We start from the raw sequence: 18598 nt of genomic DNA on the forward strand, positions 1-18598 counted from the left end.
CATTGTTCAAGAGTTAAACTAAAGAATTTTGCTGGGATAATGACGTCATTTCGTCAAAAAATGACGTCATTTCACAGAAACAATGAAAATTATCGATAATTCTCACTGATAATTTTCACTGTTTGAAACAGTGAAATTATCAGTTTTAATTCACTGATATTTCTCTATAAACCACCGGAAAGCATTAAATAAAAAATATGTAACAATATGAGTCATTAAAATGTTAATCGATATAGGAATATTTTATCTAGAAACTGCATTTTGTTGAATGATAAATAATCCATTTGCCTTATATAAAATAGTGCACATTTGAGAGAGAGAGAATGTATCGATTTTCACCCTTTAATAATAAACCGTGTACTAAATATCGACCGTTGCTGCATGTACATTCGCATAAGTCTGCACTAGCTACATTCAAAATCGGAGTAGCACCAAAAAAGCTTGAAAGTGGTAGATATGAAAATATTTCTGTTGACAGAAGAATTTGTCTAATATGTAAAACTGCGGTTGAATGTGAAAAACATGTATTACTATAATCAATGCGGGGAATCACGTGGTCAAATTTGAAGAAAAAAATGGCCGCCGATGCCTCGATTCGATGGAGAAATTAAGTCTTCAAACAGGTACATCTACCTTATTACTTACTTGTTTTTAATCGGAAAACGCCTATCATAGGGCCAGCCGGAAGCGGTTTCAGCGAGTATCAACCGTTTTCCGCTGGTTGGTCCGAGTGTGGATATAACTCGTGGAATATTTCGCGATTTCCTGACGGTTCATTTTTTCTCAAATCTGACCACGTGATTCCCCGCATTGATAATGCAATGCATATGAACATATAAGATCTCAATCGTTGGAGAAAGCAAGTAGTCTTATGCCAGAATTTGTGAATTAAGGTGATGAGGATAAGCTTATATATATTATCTCCAACAATCCTATTGTTTAACTTTCAGTCAAAACCTGTTTCAATATTCTTCAACTTCGCTATAATATTCTGTATAAAGAGCAACTGCCTACCTAAGTATTTCTTTTAGTGTGCTATAATGTTAATAAATGTTCAATGTGGGGGATGAGTACACACCTTTCAAGTTGTACGTTTTTAGTGTATCCACCCATTCCCTGTTTAAATTTGTGTTATACTTTCTATTATACTTATTACTGAACCATCATTCAGATAGTATTAATAAAATAGTGTGTTTGTCATTTCCGACCTAGAATGAAAACTGTCTTTATATTTAAGAATTTTATTGTATAAATGACTTAACATTAACTTTTAAATTTGATAATTAATGTTTTATCCATGTGTTTGAGTGTCACCACTGACCAGTTCGTACATGGTCTGACCATAGGCGATATATGATTTTGTTAGACATTTTCTTACTATGCGAAAGAGTGCTTTATTTTCGCTTTCAGTATTTTATTGTTAATTTCTTATGGCAAGGTCCGTGGGAGCAATCGAACTTTTATTATGTGATATAGTCTTTAACTGTACTGTACTATATGTGAATTAGTCTCATAACTCTAAGATTGTACAAAGCTGTTTAACTGATCCCAGAGTGGAGACTATATAACTTTATGGTATTTGGAAGACAGGTAACTCTGTACTTCAGTTTCTGTAATTTGAACTCAGGGGTTTGCTCGCGTTCGTTACACTATAAGTGTATGATGATTATTATGTTGATATACTATTCTATTCTCTTATAACTCGATACATCGGAGTGGCAGCATGTTATTATTATGCTTATGTTTTATTGTATGTCGTGATTGTATAAATGCTGATGAGACTGTAATAAACTAATAATAATGTACTAATTAATACTTTTACCATCGCTTCACGGTTTGTCAAATGACATTATAAATAGGATTAACCTCAAGTCCTAATCATTAAGTAGCTTTATAATGTGTTGTGTTTTATGAGTTTTTTTTAACCGCGTCCTGGTTTAAGTCTTTTCAACCGGTGTTAGTAAAGAACGAATCACGCACCGTTAGTCTCGTCGTTTACTGATTTGTATCGGACGTACTTTATAACAAAAAGACAGTAGTTAACACGAAATGTTCTGTAAAATGATAATGACATTTTAAATGCGTTAATCGAAGAAAAATACGTGAACTTTTCTAATCGATACTTAAGGCACAATATAGTATGAGTTATTTACTTCAACACCGTCAAAATGTAAACAAACTCGCAGGTTCGCAAGCTATCTCGTATCACCGCGAGCTATTTTGTGACCTTCTTACGAAATGATATCGTTTGTTACATCGCGAGCCATTTTGTCACGTTCTGATGAAATGAAAGCGTATATATACGCGACAAGTGACTTTTAAATGCAAAGTATCAGGATTTAAGCGATCAGAAAACTGAACGGTAAATTTCGTTTAACATGCCATTGACATTAAATTAGTTTGCTCTGTAGGTTATGCTTAAGGTTCATGGGAGGGATAAAATTCATTAAAACTTCGCTTTGGTTTGTCTTCATTCAATGTGGTACAATATGGTCAAACTATATATCATTTAAAAGCTATAGACGGATAGAATAACATAAACACATTTTAGACATTCAATATTTTTTTTGCTTTATTCATATTTTGATTTAAAACCAATACATTTTTACACTAGTTTGCAAAATCTCAATCTAAAGTTAGGAAGGATTTGCACTTCCGTAAGTTGAATAAATACAAAGCTATATACATATTCAAGGTCAAGTTAGCAACATTTCACAGAAAATTATTGTCAGAAAACTGCATTTTTTGGATAAATTTCCTAAACAAAGTTCTAAAAATAAATAAATGTAACTACTTTTTAAAAATCCAGGTATGGTGGATAATAAGTGTCACCATTGTATTTCAAAGGCTTAACAATTTTGCTATTAAACTCGTAACCAAATTGCAAATTTTAAACCATCTAATATTGAAATAGATTGCAGACGACATATAAAATTGTAAAGGAATATAAAGAAATTGGCTAACCGATTGTTTTTATATTTCGATTCCTTCTACCCATTTCGAAAGCGTGGCACTCGCTGTGCTCCGTAGAAAAGCGTGCATTACAAATCGGTCGAAATCACGTAGGTGGTAAGAAAGCACATCATTAGTTTAACAGTTGGGCGGCAACAAGTAAAACAACTGTAAACATTAATAAGGAAGAGATCGCACTTAATAACAGAAATGACCACACAGAGATACAATCACTTAACCCATTACAAATCTTTTTCAGCTGAAAATTGTCCCCCACCCGTCTTTTTTAGTGTATTTTTATTGTTTTTCTGGAGCCGAAGTGCATCTCACAGAATATCCATCCGACTTCCGTTGTTGTCACTTTCGTTATTAAAAACTCCGTGTGAAAATATTTATTTTTACTTTTAGGTTGTTGAAGCGATGTATTATTTTATATTAGCAATACAATAGTATACCGTGATGAATTTAACGCAGTTTCGTTTCGATCGTTTTGTCAGTCTGTAAGCGTACTATTTTTTGCGCAATAATACAAGTACATGTGAATCGACAACAATTGTAAACATTGGTGAAATTCTTCGTACACAGTTAATGTGTTGAGTGTTTATGAGGTCTGATCATGCAGTTTGCACACATCAACGGAAAGATTACAATCCAATGCATTCGTCAACGTCAACCATTCGGAATGTCAATTAGGCGATGAGTAAGTTTTTAGCATGTTTCTTTCAATTTCATGAATTTAAAAAAGACTGCCCCCACCTTGATGAAATGACATGTGTTCCAGTTTTGATATTTCTTGATTTGTAAACTTTTTTCACTTTTTAAGCGCAACTTGCACTCGTCAATGTCGATATTATTCACTAGTGATATACTTTTCCACCGAACTACGTTGAAGAAACTTGATTCAGATTTGTGAAAATAATGTATATTTTAGTGTTAAAATCGCTCTGTATTTTGATTGATTTTGTCGATTGTATGAGATGTTGCTGTACAAAATTGGTAGCAGTTTGAAGAAAAACCACCCTTTTAAGCATATATGTATACATTTTCAATGTGGCACCTTTCGTTTAGTCAAATTTGAGTTCAATATAAGGGGTCCCACATTTTTCAAACCGAAGCCTCTACAGGAACCTTAACTCCTTACAAGTAAGCTTTAATAATGCTCAATTTAAGATAGCAGTTATCGTGAGTTATTTCATTGTAAATACTAGTTGGTAGATGAATTATTCCTCGTAATTGTAATAATACTATGGCATTCTATTAGAAAAGTGAGTATTTGATTATGGAAAGATGGCAGTGTAAGTGTTTAACAAAGCATAATGACATTATTAATGTTTCGAAGCTCGTGTATTTTTACGAATAGTTATTTGAAGTATAGTATTTGAATGCTATATTCTATATTGACATGCCTGTTGTGCACTCGTTGTGGCGGTGAAGTAAATCTTTAGTTCTACGATAGAAGATGGCATTTCAAAGAACAATTAATGATTTTTTAAACTTGACGTACACTTGTTTAAAAAATAACACAAATGTATCGTGGTATCGTGATTGTAACCCTGTTAACGAACATAGTTCAATTTTGTGCTATGCATGTATTACTGGACTTGTCATTAAACAGAAGAATTTAGAGGAGTGTGATCGCCTTTGTATATTATAATTCGGTAATAAGTACTAAACATAAAATTAAACTTATGCGAAAACGTATGTTCTTTGTCTATACTAACATCCCAAAACTGTAAATTATATAGGTCGGACAGTCGTGTATTTATCATTAACACTTTTTGACGATCTTCGAGTTATTTTCTACTTAAATAAGGATGCGTTAAGCAGAAATATTGCAAAGGTATATCAATAATTCCCTCATAGTACGAGTTTAGTTGACTTTCAGTAAATTAAGCGAATATCGCCGAAGGCAGCACAATTCACCAAAAGCTGAACGTTACGTTAGAATTGGCACAATCATTTACTTTGGTCGGAAAAGAGGAAACACGACTTGTTTAGGCCTTATTTTATTGCACAAATGGTTTAAATTATCATTTACCGAGTAAGGTTTATTCACAGTAATATTATATTATTTCAGGCACTTTAATTTGGTACATTAAATGTTTATAAATAAACAATACTATTGGCGGGAATTTCGCTAAGTCTCTACGTCCACCAATGTTTTTGTGGTTTCAAGTTTTAAACTTTGTTTGAATTATGTTAGAACATATATATAAGAGCACCATACACTATCCCATTATGTGGATTCTTTCTGCATTGTTATGTTTTATTTATCCAAGCTGATGTAAAGGGACGCTGCTCTTTTAATTTCGAAGGGAACCAGTGTTTGTCAGGTGGGATGAGGATCGAATCTAGACGCATTCAACGAAGCCTGTAACATAATTTGAATATAACCATGGTATTATCTGTGTTAATTTCAGTGTCTACAATACCGTAACACGTCATTAATATCGCGCCATCAGACAATGATTGAAATGCTAGCGCTCACAACGGGGTCAGCACTGACCACAGCGCTGATCGCCATGGTGACGGGATTGCTAGGATACTTGCTGACCAATCGAATGAAGTACACCTATCCCCCGACACCTGGGCTAGCCATACCGTTAATTGGACATACCTATAGTATGTGTTAACTTGAATAATTATGTTTATAAGGCACCGAAATGGCCCCGCATTTTATTTTAACAATTCTGTGTTGGCGGTACAGAGAAGACCATCTTTTTATCCTTAATTATATTGGTTGTGTATATTTTGTGTATACACCAAGCTTTTTTTTATTGATTTCTTTTGATTTTGGCAATAGGCGCAGCTTTTTATTTCGGGAAAAATAATATCGAAAACACTAAGAAAGGGAAATAGATGTATAAAGGTAAACTTGATATTTGCGGAAAATTGCATCATTTAACGAAATTCTTCCGGGGGAAGGGTTTTATAGTTTGCCCCTTCTAAAGGAACAAAAACTATGTTAACATAATTATCATGAAAGTTGTCTTTTGTTTCAAGAAATCAGTATAAGCAACTTTTGCAAACAGTGCCTAGAGTGGACCCAGACGTATGGACCTGTACTTACGCTTCATTTGGGTACGTAATTGTTTTAGTCGAAGTGTTCATGTGGGTACGTTATTTTTTGTGCTGAACAAAGCGTTCATTTCGGGATGCTATTGTTTAGAAACAAAGCTTTAATTAGAATGCGACATTGTTTTACAAGAAAAGTACATTTCTGTAATGAAATGTGTATTGCTCGAAGTGCATGTAGATTAATTTTGTGTGCTCGAAACTTTTATTTAGTACGTAATTATGTTGCATGTAGCACTTAATTTAGTATGAATTTGTAAGGATTTTCCACAAACGTAATATTCAGGTGGTTATTAGATCTGGACATAACGTATTTTCTACATGCAAATCCAGATTTCGCTAACAACGCCAATTCGTCCTTTACATTAAATCTACATGTGTGCATGTGGTCTTCGCATGACGTTCACATGTAGTAGTGCATACATTTAAATTATTACAACCATTCACGGTTCACATATATTTACCATAATTGCGTTACAGGATTTTGACTATTAATAATATCGGTACGTTTGATTTTCAAATAATTGCAAATGAAGTCCTTCTAAAGAGTTTTTACTAATTGAAAATATTGGTATCTAAAACATATTGTGCATAGTAAACGTGGTGGTAGGTTAAGCTCATGAACGAATCCTCCAAATCCATACGTATTTTTTGCACTGTTTGCACAGATTTAATTCCTAACATTTTTGCGTATACGGATAATTTGAGACTTTACACGAATGGTACATCCTTTGACCATGTCAAATATGTATCTCCGTTTCATTTGTTTATTGCAGGCCCAATGAAGCTTGTTTTCGAGATTCTCCGTTTCAGTTATTTATTACAGGCCCAATGAAGCTTGTTGTCGTGATTCTCCGTTTTAGTTATTTATTTCAGGCCCAATGAAGCTTGTTGTCGTGATTCTCCGTTTCAATTGTTTATTACACGTCCAATAAAGCTTGTTGTCGTGATTCTCCGTTTCATTTGTTTATTTCAGGCCCAATGAAGCTTGTTGTCGTGATTCTCCGTTTCATTTGTTTATTACACGTCCAATAAAGCTTGTTGTCGTGATTCTCCGTTTCATTTGTTTATTTCAGGCCCAATGAAGCTTGTTGTCGTGATTCTCCGTTTCATTTGTTTATTACACGCCCAATGAAGCGTGTTGTCGTGATTCTCCGTTTCAATTGTTTATTGCAGGCCTAATGAAGCTTGCTGTCGTAATTCTCCGTTTTAATTGTTCATTGCAGGCCCAATGAAGCTTGTTGTCGTAATTCTCCGTGACAATTCTTTATTTCAGGCCCAATGAAGCTTGTTGTCGTGATTCTCCGTTACAATTCTTTATTTCAGGCCCAATGCAGCTTGTTGTCGTAATTCTCCGTTTTAGTTGTTCATTGCAGGCCCAATGAAGCTTGTTGTCGTAATTCTCCGTTTCAATTCTTTATTGCAGGCCCAATGAAGCTTGTTGTCGCGATTCTCCGTTTCAATTGTTTATTGCAGGCTCAATGAAGCTTGTTGTCGTGAACAAGATCGATGATGCGCTAGAGGTTTTTTGTGAAGAAATCGACAGACTTTGCCAGCCGCATGGTTACCCCAACAAGTAAATCAATGTTTGCCAATTAACATTTTATATCTTTGTTTTATTGAACGCACATTTCTTAAACAATTTAAACCAGAAATATGTCATAAGCATTACATGTTGATGCTTAAGACACCCATTTCATCCTATGTGATTGATACCCTACTAAGTTATTTGCCTTTTAACATTGTTGACAAGGTGGCCAAGCTTTAGTTTTAGACTGTTGCCCAAAATTAACACTGGTTTTAAAGGTATTTGTCCACAGATATACTGAATGTTATAAACATGTTATTAAATGCATTTACTTATAATACTATAATCATTTGGAATAATATTAAATACTTATAATACGTATAATAGAAGGTAAAAAGTTGAATACAAAATTATTTTCACCGGGATTCCAAAAGGAGCTTTCTGTCAAGCATGCTTGCAATAGGCCACACATTTTATTATGTAGATGTTATTTTAAATGCTAAACTGTGAACAAGTCCCTTAAAATTCGTTCACGAAACGTGTTTAAAGCTGAAATGAATAGCTAAAATCCCATGTTTATTTATTAGCTTAGTAAAGCACTGTTTTTGATTTTAAGTCAGAGTATTCACAGAAGGAGGCAAGGACATCGCGTTCAGTAACTACACGCCCACCTGGAAATTGCACAGGAAAATGTCGTCGAAAGCTCTCAGGTAGGCGCGTTGTTTGTATGTGAGCCGCGCTTTGGGAAACGGTGTTTCATGCATGTGCGTAAAGTGTCATCAAGATTAGCCTGTGTAGTCTGCACATGGTTATGCATGATTTCCGCTTTTATGGCTTATTTTGTTTAAAAGAAGTTTCTTCTTCACAAAAATCAAGTTGAGACGGTCAGTGTCGTCCCTGATTAACTGGTGCGTACTGCACAGGCTAATCTGGGACATAACGTTATGCATATGAAATTAGCCCAGTTTTCTCAGAACAAGGCTCATGTTTGCCGCTAGTTGTAATCCGGATCTACACATGTTTGGAAAACCCCGCTGTATACGTAGTCCTGTACACGCCTCACTGATATATAATATGCACCAGTTGTAGTTTCGATAAGACAATTTCAGTTGATATGGTCGGTCATAATGACAGAGATTTAAATCGGTCATCTTTTTGTACCCCAAGACTAGTTCCTTCCAAAATCTAGCTGAGCGTTATTATATTTCTAAGTCTAATTGGGTAATAAAAATAGACTTAACATGCAGAGCAGTCGTATCTGGAAACGACAAAATGGTCTAAAATGTAACAAATGCTTAAAACAATATATTATTTATATCTCAGCTTATTGGATTGTTCCTTTCGAGATCTGAAATGTCACGTTAAACTTAGAATGTTCTAGAAACTTTGCTTATATATTATTTTATTAACAACGAGATGTCTACATTTTCGCGTGCTTTTTTTGTTTAAAAAATACTGGGACTAAAGGACTGGGTGGGTCACGTAAGAATATCGAATGTAAAATATATTTGTATAAACAACTGGTAGCAAGATGAGTTGAAGAAAATTGAACAGTAACCACATTTTAACTAACTCTTTTGATCTGTTAATTATTTTCAGCTCAATTCAACAGTGCAAAATGCCTATAATATCACTTTAACACTGTATTATGTGAATTTGGAATAAGACATCAATCTGGGAGTGGACATCATTTTGGTGATTTTCTCAAACAAAACTATTCATTTCATGATCTTAATTAAATTTGTAATATTTGATCTATACTTGGAGCTTAATGAGCAATTTTCCGTGACCTTTTCATTATCAGTGATTGTATTTTTATCCTGTATATTGTATTTGTAAACTGTGTTCATGCGCCGCATGGACACAGTTTCATTTTATGAGGATTTAAAGAAAAATCAATAAAAAAAATCCAGTATTTAAGTAAAAACAATTTAAATGATGTTATTATATATGAAAATATCTATTTTAATTATAATATGTCAAACTAAATAAATACAACATGAAAAACTGCATATTATGCACTGTTGAAAAAGACTCAATTTATTCCCGGATTGATGTAATATTCCAGCTTCACATAATACTGTGCCCTGTCGGACCGTATTTGGTACAAAAACGAATATGGTACAAGTTTGTACCATATTCGGCCGAATATGGTACAACTGTCTAATTGTACCATATACGTATCTGCAGTTTTGGGGTAAAATGCCTGACCGAATATGGTACAAACTTGTACCATATTCGGATGAAAAATGTACCACATTCGTTCCGAATATGATACACACTCATCATCGTAATCATCATCATCATCATCATCGTTATCTCATCATCATCATCATCATCATCATCATCGTTATCTCATCATCATCATCATCATCATCATCATCATCATCATCATCATCATCATCACATCAATTATCAACACCCCAATGATCATCATCGTTGTTATCTTTACCAACACCACCATCATCATCACCATCAAAACCAACATCATCATATCCATTATCATGATCGTAATGGTGGTCACAAAAGTTTTTTTTGTGATGATAATGACAGCGATGTTTTCGGTCGATAATGAGGATGTTGTGATGATGATGACGACGATGAGAATATCATCATCATCATCGGCCAATAAACATCGCCATCATCATCATCACAAATATTTTGTTATCATCATCATCATTATCATCATCGTCGGCCGATAAACATCGCCGTCATCATCATCTAAAAACTTATCATCATCATTATAACCATCATCATCGTCCGATAAACATCGCTGTCATCATCATCCCAAAACGTTTGTTATCATCATCATCATCATCATTATCATCATCATCATCATCATCACCACAATCATCAAACCCCAATCATCATAACCACTGTCATCATCATCACCACCACCATCATCATCACAATTTTTTTACCATCATCATCATCACAAATGTTTTGTCATCATCATCATCACATATTCATTTTACATTTTGTATTTTATAATTTGTTTCATTCAAGAGATTCAACAAACTTGTACTTTTTTCATTTATTGGTATACTGACAGGATTTTTCAAAGTAATATTGAAGAACATAGAACAGCATTTAAATTTTAATCCAACTGTAGCATTTTGACAAGACATAATATACATATATACATTCATTTTAGTAGCAGCCAAAATATCCCAAATGTGCTTCGTAAAAAGTTACCAGTAAATGAGCAAATGACAACAAATTTCCGGTAGAAGAACATAATCATCAATCACAAAAATAACATAACAGGTTTCCAAACACCGATATACATGTATATTTCACCTGTAATGTCTGTACATGACATCTATGATATCATACCAACCGATTCCACTAACACGCAAACGCAGCCATGCGTTTGCCCATTTTGGCCCCTTGATGATTTCTTTTATTGCCGAAATAAGACCGCTGTTTCTGCCCGCTCTTGTTAATAGGAAACGAACGCTAACAGGATTTCTGTTACTAGTATCTAGTCCAATATCCGGCCGAATGTAAATTCTAGGTGTTTGCAAACTCATTGACCTTATTAAATCTCTAAAGGGTTTGCCGACCTTCGCCAACACAAACTGGATTGACGGGTTTGATTGTATGCAGAACTTAAAAATTTCAACTTGAATGTGAAGTGGTAACATCAGAAATGGAAAAGTCGTTCGCTTCTGTGCCCTCCTATTGTTTATCATATCTTGAAGCTCTTTCAGGGCTGAACACACAGAGACGTCACCGTTGTCGCCAGAGTCACCGTTGTCGCCGGAGTCACCGTTGTCGCCAGACGCAGCGTTGTCGCCGGAGTCACCGTTGTCGCCGGAGTCACCGTTGTCGCTGGAGTCACCGTTGTCGCCGGAGTCACCGTTGTCGCAAGAGTCACCGTTGTCGCCAGACGCAGCGTTGTCGCCAGATGCAGTGTTGTCGCCAGACGCAGCGTTGTCGCCGGAGTCACCGTTGTCGCCAGACGCAGCGTTGTCGCCGGAGTCACCGTTGTCGCCGGAGTCACCGTTGTCGCTGGAGTCACCGTTGTCGCCGGAGTCACCGTTGTCGCAAGAGTCACCGTTGTCGCCAGACGCAGCGTTGTCGCCAGATGCAGTGTTGTCGTCAGACGCAGCGGTGTCGCCGGAGTCACCGTTGTCGCCAGAGTCACCGTTGTCGCCAGACGCAGCGTTGTCGCCTGACGCAGCGTTGTCGCCAGACGCAGCGCTGTCGCCAGAGTCACCGTTGTCATACGACTGTTCTAAGCGTGATATTATGTCCTTGTACACGCGTTGATTGATACGGATACTAACGTAATGCATGCCAAATCCTTCTGGGAAATACCCCAATGCAATTGTTCCAACATCACCATCGAACTTTCCATCTGCTGACACAATTGATGAGTGTTCTAGTCCTCGGGTAGAAACTACCAGGCACTGCAAATTATATTCTCTCATAAGTGCAATGAGCGTGAGGTTGTCGCCGTATGTCCCATTCTTAGACATATTCTTAACGTATTCATCAAATGTTTCATCATAGACAAAAGTTTCATAGAAATATCTGTTTTCTACAATGTGATGGACTGCTTCCTTACGTAAAGCATCTACGTCTTTGTATATACCAATTTTACCAAGTTGATGCGATATAGCAGCAAATTGACAATTTCCATCCGGATTTGGGTCCATGGCAATATTCACCCCATCCAACAACTGCAGATTTTCATGGTGTGTTAAAACATGATAGTACTTAGTTCTGTGATTTTGTTTCTCTGAGCGGTTCTGTTTTAATGAATGTTTTTTAATTTTTCGTTGTTTCTCTAACGCAACAGTTAGGCTAGTCATGTTTTCGACCCCAACCGATTTGCTTACGAATCCAAGTTCGGGTTTGTTCGGTACTTGAAATGACACGATATAAACACCATTTCGTTTTACTTTTTCTACCTTGCCTTCGATAACATATCTTTTGGTTGGCACCCTGGATTTTCGAAAGGGATAGCGAATTAATACTGTCTCTCCTACTTTGTACTTGCTTGGGGAAGTTGCGTTTTTCAACAGCGACCTGTAAGCCTTTTTATTTGCTCGCCGTATGGTTTTCTTTATTTACGAGAACTATGACGTTCTTTGGTAAAAACATGACTTCTTCCGTAGTAGGCTTCAAAGGGCGTGAGACCCCCAAGAACTCGTTTGAAACTTGTGTTTATGGCATAGGCTAAATCTTGAAGCCCTTCGACCCAGTTAAATCCACGTTTACTTTTTGTTGCAAATAGAATCTTGGCCTTTATAACACTGTTTGACCTTTCACACTTGCCCTGTGATTGAGGATGATACGGCCTACTATTGATCATTTTGATGTTGTACTTGTTCAACAAAAGTTTCATACTAGGGCCTTTAAATTCCAGTCCGTTGTCACATTGGATGATGTCAGGGGCAAGGTTAACCATCAACACGTCCTCTAATGCCTTTGCAACTTCACGCGAACTCTTCGTTTTCAGGGGTTTTGGCATAACGTACCTAGAATAAACGTCCACGACATGTAGAATATAACTGTATGTGGACCCCTTGTAGCTAACACTTTGATCTTTCATGTTAATTATGTCAATCTGCCATCTTTTGCCTGGTTCCTCTTCTGTAATTGTCTTTGGCTTTGGCTTGTTTGTAAATCTCGGATACTTCTCATGGTAATACTTGCTATTGTACAGTATTTCAAGGATAGCTTGTTCCGAGAACCCCGTGTAATTTACTTTCAGTTTGTTGTAAATAACCCTTGCTCCACATCCTTTGTTTTCCATGAACATCTTCTCAACAAATCTAGGAAGATCTTCTTTCACAAGGACTTGCTTTCCGCCACACAATAAAGAACCCCGGTCACCAAGCTCGAAGTCCTTACGTTTTCTAATCATGGCCAAACAATTATTCTCTTCAGGTGTCCGTTTCTTCACAGGGACATCGAACGATCCGTTTAAACATCTGACAATAATGTCGTACTTCGACCTGGGCAAGCACCCTAATTGCTTCCTTTTTCTCCTAATTGCTTCCTTCATCTGAAATAATATAATAAGTTATTATACATTTATACTTCATTAGTTAATAGAGCTTGTATTGAACACCGCGTGTCGAAAACGAATGTCTCACGACATGAGCTGAGCTAAAATCACTCGTCTGATAGCTCCGCTAAAATTTACAATGCGAACTTCCGGGCAATATGCGCAATGAAAGTAGCAAGTACTTCATGTAAAGTTTCATTGAAATCCAACCGAATTCAAATTCAGGGGAAAAATAGCGGGCAAACTTATGGCGGTCAACGGACAAACGGTCTGTAGAAACCAATGCTACGTGGATGGAAGGGATATAAAGAAGGGGCCCTGGGGGCCTAGGTCGCTCACCAGAAGTCACGACTAGGCAGGGTTCGAAGGTCAAAGACCTATAAACTCCATAAAATTTAAAATGTTCAAATCTACAGATTACAGGAGCTCGATCTGATTTTGGTGGAAAATACACTTTCGAAAAAATGACTGTAGCTTAAATATTTTAGCAGTTTAGGAGTTACGCACCCGGAAGGAATGCCACGGACAATTGGATAGACGGACGGACAACTGCAAATGCACTCTGAGGGGGGGGGGGCATAAAACATAAAAATCAATGCATGTTAAAACATCAATGCATATTAAGACAAATGAAAATTAAAATTATGTACAGTACTTACTGTCAAGAATTCTTTTGAAGTTTGAAGAAAGTTTGGATTTCAATTCTTTCTAGTCGAAAATCACAACTTTTCTTGCCGACCGCCAAGTCAAATATGGTTACTGACTTCTGAGTAAGACTCGTGTGCAAAATTCCCGCCTTTTTAAAGCGGCACGTTATCAAAGAAAAAATCGGAAACTTCAAAGCTTTGTCGGCTTCTCAGCAATATGACGTCGGAACGACAAATCAACTTTACAAAGTAATGTTTAGGAATACAGTCACACCTGTCTAAAGCAGCCAGTCAAACATCCTTATTTTTGGAGAGATATATTCATTTAAAAGAGCTCAAAATCTCTTAAATCGGATTTTGGTGAAAATACACTTTCGAAAAAAAAAGTTTTAAAAATTTGAAATTTGCTATTAATGATCTCCACGAAAGTATCTGGCCCGCCCGGGAATCGAACCCAGGCCGCCTGCGTGCCAATCTGACGCGCAACCGACTGAGCTAGCCGGCGAAACAGTTGCACAACCAGCAAAATCCATGTAAAGTGTGGTTAGGTTAGCTGTTTCTGTTACTGCTAGTTACGACGACGACGACGACGACGACGACGACGATGATGATGATGATGATGATGATGATGATGATGATGATGATGATGATGATGATGATACTTTTGTCACTTCCAATATTAGGTTAATACAATGTATTTGAGTTTGAAAAAAAGTTTACACATCGGCAGACTATTTCATTTATTAAGAAAAACATAATTTCAATGTTACCATATACGTAGGCCATTTTCATTTTTATGAGTTTTTTTGGTATGTACCAAATACGTTTTGGCGAGCATAGAAAAACTTATTCCAACCGAATATGGTACAATGTTTGTACCATATTCGGTCGAAAATTGTACCATCTTCGCTCCGAGTATGGTACATTTGTACCATATTCGGCCGAATATGGTACAAATGTACCATATTCGTTTTTGTACCAAATACGGTCCGACAGTGCCCTCTTTTACATTAATTTGCGTAAAAGCAAAACTTGAATTGATCATTTGCAAGATTGTCAGAAGGTAAACTTTGGGTGGTCGTCTTCCAAGTCCCCTTCACAAGCTAAGTGGCTTGTGGATTTTACTTAAATCAGCGATCTAATTTTTTGATCACCAATCAGACCAATCGGAAGTTGAAAACAAAACGGGAGTGTACATATCAGTGCTGTAGCCGAACAGGGTAAGATCGAAGAAGGTCATCCCCTTTACATGTATAACAATGTTTCATCCGCTAAGCGCAGTAGGCACACGCCCTTCGTACCAAATCCACCAGCGTTCGGTCCCGCTCCATGCACACGAGAGCTTGATGTTTTGTAATCATACCAGACAGAACAGTTTTCCTCTGGGCACTTTGATCCATCTACACAAAAGAACACACACAACTTGAATAGTAAGCGTAGTGAGTTAGGCACGAGTATAGTGGGCCTAAAAAAATATAGCCTCGGACGTGGAGGTACCTGATACAGACAGCCGTTGTGAGGTCTTTAGGTGCGAGCGATGGGGACCTCATATAATGCAGCACAAACACAGATGGACTTCATAGATTACAAAATAAACATACTTTATCACTTGCTATATCCTCTCTCTTTGACAGACAGCTGATGCAGGGTCCAGCACTCGAACAGAGGATTCACAATGCAATGGTTACCGTTTTTGCTGAGATGGACAAAATAGTAGGCAAGCCGTTTGAACCAGCCGAGTACATCAACTTCGCCATAGGCAACATACTGATGGATTATGTTTTGGGGGCAGGTAAGAAAACTTCTTTCAGACGGTGGTTTACAATTGACCTTCTCTATAGCCAAAACTTGGATTTCTTAGCGGGACACTGATAATAACTTGTTTTAAACTAAGATCGTGATATTTTTTAAATGTTTTTTTTTCATCTGTGCATCAAATGTGTGTTTTACAATGTGAACATGTATTGAAACAATGTTTTCTTCCCTTCTCGTGCAGCATTGATTCGTTTTTTGAACGGTTTTTATGCATTGAACTATAATTTCTTTATTAGTTATTATATAAAATCTCTAGTAATAGTATATAGTCTTCTTTAATTAAACATTTGTAATCAAAAGCATAAGGTTTTATAATTCAATCGATGCTCTGCAAAGTCTTGAACAAACAATTAAACGGAAGAGTTATCGAATTACGTCTATCGTTTACCGTAATTGTTATTATTTAGAGTGCTTAGCTTTTTTAACAAAGCAATACTTTTCTTTTGTAGCTTCGACTTTGAAGACAAAGAAATAAATTTTATATTAAAAGCAGACGACGAACTACGTGAGAAAATTAACAATGTTCCTGAAGACATTTTTCCGCCATTACAATACTTGTTTAAGTCAAAAGCATTCAAACGTGTTGAGGATGCAACATAGACGGTTTTAGTGTACATTAAAACACGCTATAAGGCGGAGCTGGCTACTTACAAGCCTGGTAAATATCCGTAAATTCCCAGAATTAAACATGCTGAAATTATCAAAATATATAACCACAAATGTTTGTATGCACTATTAGTTTACAACAAATTTATCAGAAGTTCGTCGGATTTTCCACACCTAAAATTCGTTTTATAAAATGAATATTCAAATATTTTTATTTCCACCACAGTTTTAGTTTAGCTGTCATCCAATTTGTTGAAGCAGAGCTGTCATGTTTGCTATTCATTTGGGAAATGCTTACGGCCTTATGTACTTTACGCAATAGACTATTTATGTTTCGTCAAACAGTTAATGGTACACACTTTCAATATTAAATAAGGTGACTGCGTTTTGCAGAAATATGCAAGCAATATCTTGTATTATTGTACGCCTTAAATCGCCATATTTTTTATTTTTTATTGTGCTCACTGGCACACAAGTATGACTCCGTCGAACAACAAACGATTGTTTTCTGACATTATCCTTTTTTTTCGTCTGCGTTCGCCGTTTTTCAGCGTCACTATACTTAATCAAAGATCACGATAAAGATCTTAGTTCAAACTTTATTGACGAAAGGCTTTTTTTAAGCATATGTTTCTACCAATGCAAATCATTAAACAAGAGCACCGCATAACCGGTGCCAACGCTCGGCTGCGGATGCAGTTTTGCATAAATAAAAGCTTGTCAAAAACATTTTTTAGAGGTCACAGTGACCTTGACCTTGGACCTAGTGACCGCAAAATGGATGTTGCGTGTAGAACTTATCATGATGCATCTACATAGGAAGTTTCAAAGTTGGAAGTGTAGGTTGAAGCGCTTCGAGCCAATGTAAAGGTTTCACCACGACGCGGACGGCGGAGGATACGACGAGCTGGCTGTGACAATACCTCGGGTTTTCTCCGAAAACAGCCGTGCTAAAAAAATAATTGTAATATGTACCAATCATCAGACATGTTTGATGATAAACTATTTTATGCGAAAGAACGATGTAGCATGCACAATAGCGCTTAAAAGTTGTTTGTGATGCTCCAAAAATGTATTTGTTAGAAATTATCTGAACATGAAAATGTATCGTGGTACTCTTAAATATGTGCTCGGGAGTTAAAACTACCCATCGACAAGGTATTTTATTATTTTCAATATTGCTTGTATGTTTGAAAATGTTATTACACAAGTGCAAATAAAACAGTATATTTTTGAAGGCGTACAACGCCACCTAGCAGACCACCTTATTCTCGCTCGACAGGAGGCGGAAAAAGAGGAGGATCCGGAAGTGCTGGCGTCCCTAACCGAGACCCACATCACACAGACACTTGCTGACATTTTTTTCGGTAATTGTTAAACTTTATGTGTTTTGTCAGTCATATAGTACTTCTGCGCCCAATTTTACTATGCTTAAAGAATGGTATCTTTCTAATCAAAATTTTATATACCGAGGCATACGAATTAAAATATTAAATATGGGAGGACTAGTTATTTAATGTCTTATATAGAATTCCCTGTTTTTTTATATACATTTAAACTATTTTGGTAATTCTTAAAGCGATCTATTGAGAATGCGACCTTCAGTAATATGTAAGTGATATATCAGAGCTTGGATGCGTTAGTATTGTCGAGGACATAACAACAACCCACTATCCGAGCTACTATGTGTCCCATCACTATAAGCACGACTTTTACTTGTTTCTCGATATTGTAAACAACGAGAGGTCGATATTATGCTAATCATGTGTCTTTCAACATATTAAAGTGATATTATGGGCATTTTTCACGGTTGAATTGAGCTGAAAAGAATTAACAAAAGAGTAAGTTAAAATGTGGTTACTGACCAATTATCTACAACTCATCTTGCTCCCAGTTGATTATAAAAACATATATTTTATATTCGATATTCTTACGTGACCCACCCAGTCCTTT

At 36.4% G+C, this 18598-nt stretch overlaps 1 protein-coding gene across 2 annotated transcripts in view; it reads left to right on the plus strand.

Moving 5' to 3' along the window:
• The first annotated feature begins 2343 nt into the window (after nucleotides 1–2343).
• LOC127862613 (steroid 17-alpha-hydroxylase/17,20 lyase-like) overlaps nucleotides 2344–18598 on the plus strand; it is a 111502-nt gene continuing 95247 nt past the window's right edge. Inside the window, exons 1-4 of one of the 2 annotated variants that reach the window (XM_052401819.1) lie at nucleotides 5550–5574; nucleotides 5956–6033; nucleotides 7504–7603; nucleotides 8172–8265. In XM_052401819.1, the coding sequence (XP_052257779.1) occupies nucleotides 7588–7603; nucleotides 8172–8265 (110 nt within the window). In that variant the 5' untranslated portion in view covers nucleotides 5550–5574; nucleotides 5956–6033; nucleotides 7504–7587. Of the gene's footprint in view, nucleotides 2363–5549; nucleotides 5575–5955; nucleotides 6034–7503; nucleotides 7604–8171; nucleotides 8266–18598 lie in introns of those variants that run through there. The other variant, XM_052401818.1, reaches the window with a different exon arrangement.

Source organism: Dreissena polymorpha, chromosome 16 (assembly GCF_020536995.1).
Source record: "Dreissena polymorpha isolate Duluth1 chromosome 16, UMN_Dpol_1.0, whole genome shotgun sequence".
In the NCBI taxonomy this organism is placed as follows: domain Eukaryota; kingdom Metazoa; phylum Mollusca; class Bivalvia; order Myida; family Dreissenidae; genus Dreissena; species Dreissena polymorpha.